Genomic DNA, 10,854 nt, shown 5'->3' with positions numbered 1-10,854 from the left:
AAAGATAAATTAAAAGATGGGATGGTTTTTAAGGGTGTTTTTGATCACGGTCTGGGGGCGCAAGGCGTGTGTGCGGCGAGAAGGCCGGCGAGGAGGGAAGGTGGGCTCTCACCCGCTCGGCGTGCCGGCGCTGCGCCTCGCGGCGGCACCGGCACCGGCGGCAGAGGCGGGCTCGTCCTTGCCGCGGCCCTGCCTGCCCGGGGCCGGCGCGGCGCGGAGAGGGGCGGCGCGCGGCTCGACTCTCTGGTACACCTCCGAAGCGGAGGCGGCCGGCGGCGAGGCTGCGCCCGCGGGGTCAGAGGCGGCGGCCGGCGGGACGTCGCGGGTGGCGGCCGGCTTGCGGCCGCTCAGGCCGTCGCCCGCCGTCGATGCCACCGCCCGGCCTCTCGTGGCGGCGGAGGACGGGCGTGGCGGCGGGGCGGTGAGGGCAGTGGCGGGAGGCTGTGCCACCGACGAGGATTGAGGCGCGGCGGCTCGCGGCGCGGAGAGGGAGGGCTTGGTGGCGGCGGAGGTGGCGGGGGCGCCTCTCGAGGAGGTCGTCCGAGTCGACACCGGCCTCACGGCAGCCGCGGACCTACGTTGTGGACGCATCAGCGTCAGAGTGTCGAGCCAGGAGGGTGAGTGCTCAGAGCACCGCGTGAGGACATGGGCTGCCGGATACAGCGGAGTACAGCGAGTCTACAGGGGTGCGGCGTGCCGACATCTAGTGCCGCCGACCGCTCAGCAGCCTCCCGCGCTCCCAGCCGCGGCGAGCTCACAGACCTCGACGCGACCGCCGGCTTGCGCCGCGCCGCCAGCGTGGCCGCTGCCGGCGCAGCCGCCGCCGCCGCCGTACGCGCCGTTGAGCCCCGCGCCGCCGCCGGCCGCCCCCCTCCACTCCCGGTCCCAATCCCCGCCCCCGCCCCCGCCCCCGCCCCCGCCCCCGCCGCCTCCGCCGGCGGAGGTGCCACTGCCGGTGCGAGGGACGGGTCGATGTCGGACTCGCACACTGCCCGCCCGGCCAGCAGCGAGGCAGACGTCGGGCCGGGCCCGCCGCCGCGCGCGCCCAAGGCCCTCGCCGGCGCGCCGAGAGCGGCTCGCGCCCTCGGAGGCGCCTCTCCGTCGCGCGGTCGCGCGGCTGGCCTAATTACCCGAGATTACCCGAGATTACCCGAGAGTACGCCACCGTGCAGTGCATACAGCGGAGTAGGGGGGGGGGGGGGGCAGCTGAATGCGTGTCTCTTCGCGAGTGCTACTGGGGAGTACAGGGATCCGTAATCAGCATCTACGGTGGGGGCGGCCTCGGCCGCGCCGCCGCCTGCGCCGCCGCGCTGGCCGCCGCCTTGGCCACTCGACCCGCGCGCAGCTGCTCGCGCAGCTTCTCGGCCTCGTTTGCCGCCGCCTCCGCCCGTAGCTCCATCAGCGCGCGCGGCTGCCTGCCGTCTGGCCGAGCAGCGTCCGCCGCCAGCCGCGCCGCCTTCGCCTCCGCTCGCACGACCGCCAGCTCGTCGGCGTCCATCGCCGCCTCACGGGCCGCCTTCGCCTCCTCCGCCGCCCTCGCCTCCTCCGCCGCCTTCGCCTCCGCAGCCAGCCGCGCCTGCGCCTCCGCCTGCCTCTCCGCCGCCTCGGCCGCTTCCGCCGCCGCCGCCGCCGCCGCTTCTTCCGCCGCCCGGCGCTCCTCCTCAGCCTTCTCGGCCGCCTCCGCCTCGGCCCTGGCCTGCGCGTCCTTCTCCTCCTCCGCCTCTCGCGCGGCCTTGGCTGCGGCGACCCTCTCCTCAAAGGCGCGCTGCTCCGCCTCCTTCTCTGCCCGAGCCTTGGCCGCCCTCGCCGCCTCTGCCCTCGCTGCCTCTGCCGTGGCCGCCTCCTCAGCAGCCTCCGCCTCTGCAGCCTCCGCCGCTGCAGCCTCCCCCCACAAGTCCACGGGCGGGGGCGAGTGCGCAAAGCCGCTCGCCGCGTCGGGGAGGCGCACCTCGAAGGAGCCCGCCTCGGCCGACACGACGGGGAAGACGCCGCCCTCGCAGCGCAAGCCCGCGCCCGAGAAGAGCACGCCCGCGCCGCCGCCGCCCCACGCGCCGTTGCGGCCGACTGCGAACTGGCCGGTGGCGCGGTTGGCGGCGAGCCCGATGACGTCGCCTGCGAGAGGGGAGGGGAGGGAGAGTCGGGAGGGGCGAGAGGGGACATCTCGGCGCATCTCGCCGCGCGTCTCCTCACCCGCCGCCCACTCGAAGTCGTACTCCTCGTCCCCTCCGTGCCAGCGGGCGCAGCGCGTGCCGTCGATGCCCCACGAGTGCGAGCAGTCGCCTAGAAAGGAGAGGGCGCCACGGCTCAGACAGGGAGCTGTCAAGTGTCGGTGACACACGAGAGCGAGAGCAGTCGCCCACGCCGTCGCCGTCGTAATAGTCGCGCCCCGACTGCGCGAGGGCACGCGGCGTGAGCCAGGCAGGCGCAGGGTGGGGCTTAGGCGCGCACCGCACGGCCAAAGGAGGCGCAGGAGGAGCGGCGGCGGCGGCGGCGGGCGGGGGGGGAGGGGGGCGAGGCAGCGCGACACGGTCCGGACCGGACCCAGCCAGCGGCTCGTCTTGGCGCGTCGGCTCGGCTCGGCTCGTCTCAGCGCGTCTCGGCGCGTCTCGTCTGATCTCGGCGGATCTCGCCTCGAATCCGTCCGTCGCAAAGCCAACCTGCGGGTTCTCGAGGCCCTCGCCGACGACGAGCTCGTAGTAGAGCACACCTGGGGTGAGGGTGAGGGTGAGGGTGAGGGTGAGGGTGAGGGTGAGGGTGAGGGTGAGAGCACGCCTTGGGTCGCCGAGAGGAGGCGCGCGGTGGGAAAGGAGCTGCTTGCTGCTACTACCACGCTGGGCACCGCTACCGAGCCCCCTCAAGAGTCAAAGGAACGTATGTGTCTCTTCGTTTGGGGCGAGGGTGGGGGGTGGGGGGGCAGCCTCTGGCGGGGCGGCGGCTCTATCTCTGGTGCTCTCAGGCGCTCTTAGGCGCTCTCAGGCGAAGCGGCGCGCCGTCGCTCGCCGCGGCAGCGGCGTCCGGGGCGCCAAACGTGCAGAACTGGTGGAAGGAGAGGCGCCGCGCCTCGCCGGGCGACCAGGCGAGTGCTGCGCAGAGGCCTGTGGCGGAGGGGGAGGGGGAGGGCTGTGGGGTGGGTGTGTGGTGGAGGCCGGCGGCGTGGGTGTGAAGGTGGGGTGTTCTGGGGCGGCCAGGGGGTCGTGCAAGCGGCGCGGCGTGGCGAGCGGCGCCCGGTTCGCCGCGCAGCCGCTTGAGGACGAGGCCGCCCGCCTCGCGCTGCGCCCGTGCCGCCGCCTCCTCCGCCGCCACCGCCGCCGCCCTCTCCGCAGGGTCAACCTCGCCCTCCTCCGCGCCGCCCTCCTCCTCCTCCTCCTCCTCCTCCTCGTCGGCCGGCTCCGGCCCTGGCTCTGGCTCGTCGGCAGCGGCGGCCGGAGGGTCGGGCTCCGCCTTGTCCTTGCCCTTCCCGCCAGCCTCGACCTCTCCCGCAACCGCCTCCTCCCCAACCTCCTCCCCCACCTCCTCCTCTGCCACCCCACTTGCCCCCCCCGACGGCGCCTCCCCCGCCGCCGCAGCGTCCGCGCCATCTGCCGCCTCTCCGCCATCGTCCGACTCGGCGGCGGCGACGTCGAAACCGGAGCCGCCCGCAAAGGCCTGCAGCATCGCGATCGCCTTTGGCTCGCCGACCTTCTGCGCCGACTCGAGCGGCGTCCTCCCGCCCCTGTTGCACGCCGTCAGGTCGGCCCTCGCCTCGCACAAGTAGCCGATCACGCGCAGGGAGCCATACATCGCCGCGATGTGGAGCGGCGTGTTGGCGTGCTCGCCGGGCAGCAGCGGGTCGGCGCCCTTCTTGACGGCGGACTCGACGCCGCGCAGCGAGTTGCTCTCGATCGCCTTGAGGAGCGCACGCTGCACCTTCTCGTCCCGGGGAGGCGTCGCTTCGGCCGGCAGACCCACCGCGTCGGCCGGTTGCGCTTCTTCCGCCGCCGGCGCCTCCGCTTCCGCCTCCGCCGGCGGCACTTCAGCCGCGGGCGGGCCCTCCACGGCAGCCTCCTCTCCACCTGCCGCCGCCACCGACTGCGCCTCCGCCGACGCCCGCGCTCTCGCCGCCGACGCCTGCTTCTCTGCCGCCGCGGCAGCCACAGCCGCCGTCTTCGCCGTCTCCAAGGCCGCCGCCGCCGCCTCGGCCGCCGCCGCCGCGCTCTCCGCCGCCGCGTCCGCGCGCCGCGACTCCTCCTCCGCCGCCGCGAGCTCCGCGGCAGCCTTGGCCGCCGCCGCCTCGACCGCCGCCACCTTGGCCGGGTCAGGCCCGCCGCCGCCGCCGCCGCCCGAGCAGGCGCCGGTGTGGATCTTCATCTCGGTGCCGTCGTTGCGCACCTTGGTCTTGCACGCGTCGCAAGTGACCCACTTCTCGTTCTTGAACGTGAACGTAACCTCTCCGCCGCCGCCGCCGCTCGCGGCCGACGCCGCGGCCAGCTTCTCCTTGGCCTTGCTGGCGCCCTCGGCCGTCTTGGCGGCCTTGGCAAGCACCGCGCGCGCGTTCTCGGCCGCGCGCTGGGCCGTCTCCGCCGCCTTGGAAGCCTCCGTCGCGGCGGCCTCGAGCGAGGCGAGCTCCTGCGCCGACAACCCCCTCCCCGCCTCAACGGCCGGCGCTGACGCCTGGTCGTCGCCCGCCGCGTCGTCTACCGCAGCGGCCGCCTCTGCCGCCGCCTCTGCCGCCGCCTCTGCCGCCGCAGCCTTGGCTGCTGCCGCCTCGGACGCCGCAGCCTCCGCCGCTGCCGCTTCGGCCTTTGCTGCCTCCGCCCTTGAAGCCTCGGCCTCTGCCGCTGCCGCCTCCTCTGCCGCTGCTGCTTCCGCTGCCTTGGCCTTTGCGGCAGCGGCTTCGGCCGCTGCTGCCTCTTCCGCTGCTGCCTCTGCCGCTGCTGCCTCTGCGGCGGCTGCCTCTGCGGCGGCTGCCTCTGCGGCGGCTGCCTCTGCGGCGGCTGCCTCCGCTGCCGCCGTCTCTGCTGCCGCCGTCTCTGCTGCCGCCGCCTCCTCCTTCGCCCGATCCGCCGCCGCCGCCGCCTCGGCTGCCGCGGCCTCCTTTTCCGCAGCAGCGGCAGCCTCCTTCTCTTCCGCTGCAGCCTGAGCGTCCTTCTCCGCTTGCGCCGCCGCCTCGGCCGCCGCCGCCGCGCTCTCCGCCGCCGCGTCCGCGCGCCGCGACTCCTCCTCCGCCGCCGCGAGCTCCGCGGCAGCCTTGGCCGCCGCCGCCTCGACCGCCGCCACCTTGGCCGGGTCAGGCCCGCCGCCGCCGCCGCCGCCCGAGCAGGCGCCGGTGTGGATCTTCATCTCGGTGCCGTCGTTGCGCACCTTGGTCTTGCACGCGTCGCAAGTGACCCACTTCTCGTTCTTGAACGTGAACGTAACCTCTCCGCCGCCGCCGCCGCTCGCGGCCGACGCCGCGGCCAGCTTCTCCTTGGCCTTGCTGGCCCCCTCGGCCGTCTTGGCGGCCTTGGCAAGCACCGCGCGCGCGTTCTCGGCCGCGCGCTGGGCCGTCTCCGCTGATTTGGCGAGCTCGCTCGCGGGTTGAGGAGCCATAGTTGTGCCGCCGTCAGCGACTTCTGGCAAAGTAGGCACAATGTGTTGGAGAGTGTGAACAGGGCTCGCACCTCAACCTCTCACAGGCCAGCGCACAGCGCCATCGGAGGTATTTTCTTCTCAATAACAAGGCTGTGAACTCAAACCTAGTCTTCTGATAAACGCAGTATGGAAGATACAAAGAGACGGAGGAGGCCGAAGACACTCCCTCCGTAGACACTGATCACACACGGGTGGGACAGGGTGGGTCACAACAACGAGGCACGAGAGCGTGCACGACAGAGCGACGGCGCAGCGTACTGCCGTCCAGCTAAAAAGCGGCGGCCGACGGTTGCTGCGCAAAGTGATCAGTTCTAAAATAGGTGCCGGGGCCCAACGGATAGATGAATCCGGGGCACCCTCCGCTCGAATCCCTGGCCGGGGGTTCGAGGTGGCCCCCACCCTGGGGCCTCCCATCAAAGGGACTGCGGCAGAAGACGCCCAATCTTGCACAAGTGCAAGAACCATACGTCTTCTGATAAACGCAGTATGGAAGATACAAAGAGACGGAGGAGGCCGAAGACACTCCCTCCGTAGACACTGATCACACAAGGGTGGGACAGGGTGGGTCACAACAACGAGGCACGAGAGCGTGCACGACAGAGCGACGGCGCAGCGTACTGCCGTCCAGCTAAAAAGCGGCGGCCGACGGTTGCTGCGCAAAGTGATCAGTTCTAAAATAGGTGCCGGGGCCCAACGGATAGATGAATCCGGGGCACCCTCCGCTCGAATCCCTGGCCGGGGGTTCGAGGTGGCCCCCACCCTGGGGCCTCCCATCAAAGGGACTGCGGCAGAAGACGCCCAATCTTGCACAAGTGCAAGAACCATACGTCTTCTGATAAACGCAGTATGGAAGATACAAAGAGACGGAGGAGGCCGAAGACACTCCCTCCGTAGACACTGATCACACAAGGGTGGGACAGGGTGGGTCACAACAACGAGGCACGAGAGCGTGCACGACAGAGCGACGGCGCAGCGTACTGCCGTCCAGCTAAAAAGCGGCGGCCGACGGTTGCTGCGCAAAGTGATCAGTTCTAAAATAGGTGCCGGGGCCCAACGGATAGATGAATCCGGGGCACCCTCCGCTCGAATCCCTGGCCGGGGGTTCGAGGTGGCCCCCACCCTGGGGCCTCCCATCAAAGGGACTGCGGCAGAAGACGCCCAATCTTGCACAAGTGCAAGAACCATACGTCTTCTGATAAACGCAGTATGGAAGATACAAAGAGACGGAGGAGGCCGAAGACACTCCCTCCGTAGACACTGATCACACAAGGGTGGGACAGGGTGGGTCACAACAACGAGGCACGAGAGCGTGCACGACAGAGCGACGGCGCAGCGTACTGCCGTCCAGCTAAAAAGCGGCGGCCGACGGTTGCTGCGCAAAGTGATCAGTTCTAAAATAGGTGCCGGGGCCCAACGGATAGATGAATCCGGGGCACCCTCCGCTCGAATCCCTGGCCGGGGGTTCGAGGTGGCCCCCACCCTGGGGCCTCCCATCAAAGGGACTGCGGCAGAAGACGCCCAATCTTGCACAAGTGCAAGAACCATACGTCTTCTGATAAACGCAGTATGGAAGATACAAAGAGACGGAGGAGCAACGAGCGCCTTGGCGTGAGCCGAAGACACTCCCAACTGCGCTCCGTCACCGGTGTCGCGGTCTCCCCCACTGAGGACGATCTGCGGGGGGGGAGTCGCGCCGCCGGCATGTATCTGTGCAACTGTGTTTTTGCCTTGTCCCGTTTGATGGAGCAAAGCCACAGCGGGCTCGGGCTCACTGAACGGGAGAAGCGCACTGATGGCGACCCACTGCGGAATCTGGACCCACGACGGTTGCATCCCTGGAGGAGGAGGGGGCAGATTGAGGAAGGCCGGATTGCCCACCACAGACCACGGAATGAAGCGCAGGGTAGAGCCTACCACTGTTGAGTCGACGGGTATCACCAGTGGCTTTGCGGGATCGGGGTGCTGCTCGGCAGGAATACTGAGCTCGGCGGCAGCGAGGTCTGGCATCGCAGCGCCGGTCGTCTCGTCGAGGACTACCTCTCGACTCTACTCCCGTGTCACAACAACGAGGCACGAGAGCGTGCACGCCAGAGCGACGGCGCAGCGTACTGCCGTCCAGCTAAAAAGCGGCGGCCGACGGTTGCTGCGCAAAGTGATCAGTTCTAAAATAGGTGCCGGGGCCCAACGGATAGATGAATCCGGGGCACCCTCCGCTCGAATCCCTGGCCGGGGGTTCGAGGTGGCCCCCACCCTGGGGCCTCCCATCAAAGGGACTGCGGCAGAAGACGCCCAATCTTGCACAAGTGCAAGAACCATACCTTCCTGACCGTAGCCTGACCGTCCTTGTGTAACCGTGTCTCATGTTTGGTTTGTCCTGCCGCGCACATTGTCATGCTGGTGGGTTTCTCCTGCCGCGCACATTGTCATCGACTTGTATCCGACTTGGTGGTTGTGGTGATGTAGCGATGGTGTGGGTCTCTAGTGACCTATACAGCTCCTCCGTGTTCCGTCTCCTGACACAATGACGCTGAGCCGACTTTGAAAGAATGAGAGGTTGCGCAGCAGCGAAAGAAAACGCCTTCACGCTAAAAGAAATACAGTGTGATTACGAAAGACAGCGCCCTCAACAGCCGAGATGGTCGCACCTGTGGAAGCGCCGCTGCTCGGCCAGCGCGTCGTGCTAGGCGGGCTCTCGTCACGCCCCGAGCTGAACGGGCGCCTGGGTGAGGCGCGGAGCTTCGAGGGCGGGCGGTACGCGGTGGCGCTCGAGGGCGGCAGCGAGAGCGTGCGGGTGCAGCCGGACCAACTGTCGAGGGCGGCCGTGCAGGCCCCGAGTGTCATGGCGACCGACGAGATCGTGACAGCGGTTGAGCGAGGCGACGAGGCGGTGGTGCTGGCGTGGATCGAGGTCGGCGGGTGGGTCAACGCGACGTACGAGATCGGCAAGGCGAGTGGTATCACGCTGCTGATGTTCGCCGCCCGCAATGGCCACGAGCGGGTGGTCAAGTTGCTGCTGCGGCACGGCGCTGATATCAACCTGCAGCACAGCGTCGGCTGCACCGCGCTGATGAACGCCGCCTTCAACGGCCACGAGCGGGTGGTCGAGCTGCTGATGCGGCACGGCGCTCATGTCAACCTGCAGGACAGCGACGGCGTCACCGCGCTGATGGACGCCGCCGGTAAAGGCCACGAGCGGGTGGTCGAGCTGCTGCTGCAGCGCGGCGCAGAGGTCAACCTGCAGGACAGCAAATGCTACACCGCGCTGATGTACGCCGCCCGGGAAGGCCACGAGCGGGTGGTCGACTTGCTGCTGCGGCACGGCGCAGAGGTCAACTTGCAGGCCAGCGAGGGCCTCACCGCGCTGATGTTCGCTGCTTTCCACAACCACCCCGCCGTCGTGCGGCGCTTGCTGCGGGCGGGCGCAGACGCGGCGGCGCGCAGTGTGTGCGGCAGCACGGCGCTGCAGTGGGCCAAGGAGAAGGGCCACGCCGAGTGCGTCAAGGTCTTGTCGGAGGCGGCGGCGGCTGCAGACGGCCGGGCAGGGGCGGACGGCGCTTCCTCGGGCGCGGCAGCGGGAGCGGTGGTGGACGCGCCGCTGCTCGGCCAGCGAGTCGAGCTCGGCGGCCTCTCTTCCCGCCCCGACCTCAACGGGCGGCGGGGCGTGGCGCGGAGCTTCGAGGGCGGGCGGTACGCGGTGGCGCTCGAGGGAGGCGGCGAGAGCGTGCGGGTGCGGCCGGGTAATCTGTCGCCGGCGGCGGCGGAGCGGGCGTCGAGCGGTGGCATGCCAGTCTCCGATGCGGTCGTGGCAGCCGCTGAGCGAGGCGAGGAGGAGGCGGTGCTGGCGTGGCTTGAGGGCGGCGGGCGGGCCGACGCGACGTACGAGAGAGGCGAGGTGAGCGGCCTCTCGCTGCTGATGAGCGCCGCCGACAACGGCCACGAGCGGGTGGTCGAGTTGCTGCTGAAGCACGGCGCGGAGATCAACCTGCAGGACAGCAACGGCTGGACCGCGCTGATGCGCGCCGCCGACAAAGGCCACGAGCGGGTGGTCGAGCTGCTGCTGCAGCACGGCGCGGACATCGACCTGCAGAGCAGCACCGGCTTCACCGCGCTGATGTACGCCGCCTACCATGGCCACGAGCGGGTGGTCGATTATCTGCTGCTACACGGCGCGGAGACCAACATCCAGAGCCACGACGGCTTCACCGCGCTGATGGCCGCTGCCAACCAAGGGCGCGAGCAGGTGGTCGACTTGCTGATCCGGCGGCGCAGAGATCAACCTGCAGAACAGCAACGGCGGCACCGCGCTGATGGGCGCCGCTTTCGAAAACCACGCTGCCGTGGTGCTCCGCCTGCTACGTGCGGGCGCGGATACGAAGCTGCGCTCTATGCACGGTAAGTCCGCGCTGCAGTGGGCCAAGGAGAAGGGCCACGCCGAGTGTGTCGAGGCCTTCCGGCAGCACATCGCGGAGGTGACTGCAGGCCAGCGCGAGGCGGCGGCGGTCGGCGCGGGCGGCGCTTGCTCGGGCGCGGCAGCGGCAGCTGAAGACGCACCGCTGCTCGGCCAGCGCGTCATGCTAGGCGGGCTCTCGGCACGCCCCGACCTCAACGGGCGGCGGGGCGTGGCGCGGAGCTTCGAGGGCGGGCGGTACGCGGTGGCGCTCGAGGGAGGCGGCGAGAGCGTGCGGGTGCGGCCGGGCAATCTGTCGCCGGCGGCGGCGGAGCGGGCGTCGAGCGGTGGCGTGCCAGTCCCCGATGAGGTCATCGCAGCGGCTGGGCGAGGCGAGGAGGCGGCGGTGCTGGCGTGGCTCGACAGTGGCGGGCGGGCCGACGCGACGTACGAGAGAGGCGGCGTGAGCGGCGTCACGCTGCTGATGGTCGCCGCCGTCAACAGCCACTTAGGTGTGGTCGAGCTGTTGCTGCGGCACGGCGCGGACATCAACCAGCAGGACAGCAACGGCGGCACCGCGCTGATGGGCGCCGCCGTGTGCGGCCACGAGCGGATGGTCGATCTGCTGCTGCAGCGCGGAGCTGAGATCAATCTGCAGGCTAGCAACGGCTACACCGCGCTGATGGCCGCCGCCAACAACAGCCGCGAGCAGGTGGTCGACTTGCTGATCCGGCGCGGCGCTGAAGTCAACCTTCAGGACAGCGACGGCGACACCGCGCTGATGGCCGCCGCCTACCACGGCCACGGGCAGGTGGTCGAGCTGCTGCTGCGGCACGGGGCGGAGATCAACCTGCAGA

The 10,854-nt window shown here is 70.2% G+C and overlaps 2 protein-coding genes across 2 annotated transcripts; both read right to left on the bottom strand.

Moving 5' to 3' along the window:
• Nucleotides 1-9: 9 nt before the first annotated feature.
• On the bottom strand, nucleotides 10-5,568 carry EMIHUDRAFT_205831 (hypothetical protein; the record flags this gene model as incomplete). The annotated part of the gene is made up of 11 exons (XM_005778108.1): nucleotides 10-51; nucleotides 1,949-1,993; nucleotides 2,066-2,112; nucleotides 2,191-2,280; nucleotides 2,339-2,390; nucleotides 2,658-2,707; nucleotides 3,627-3,906; nucleotides 4,369-4,407; nucleotides 4,522-4,650; nucleotides 5,341-5,379; nucleotides 5,494-5,568. The coding sequence occupies 11 exons, from the start codon at nucleotides 5,566-5,568 to the stop codon at nucleotides 10-12; spliced, it is 888 nt and encodes a 295-aa protein (XP_005778165.1).
• Nucleotides 5,569-6,958: 1,390 nt separating this feature from the next.
• Nucleotides 6,959-7,617, bottom strand: EMIHUDRAFT_205830 (hypothetical protein; the record flags this gene model as incomplete). The annotated part of the gene is made up of 2 exons (XM_005778107.1): nucleotides 6,959-7,112; nucleotides 7,196-7,617. 2 exons carry the CDS (start codon nucleotides 7,615-7,617, stop codon nucleotides 6,959-6,961), a joined length of 576 nt encoding a protein of 191 aa, XP_005778164.1.
• Nucleotides 7,618-10,854: the final 3,237 nt, after the last annotated feature.

Source organism: Emiliania huxleyi (genome assembly GCF_000372725.1).
Source record: "Emiliania huxleyi CCMP1516 unplaced genomic scaffold EMIHUscaffold_25, whole genome shotgun sequence".
NCBI classification, from domain to species: domain Eukaryota; phylum Haptophyta; order Isochrysidales; family Noelaerhabdaceae; genus Emiliania; species Emiliania huxleyi.
Note: the sequence above shows the minus strand (reverse complement) of the source record. Positions and strands in the feature narration are given on the sequence as shown.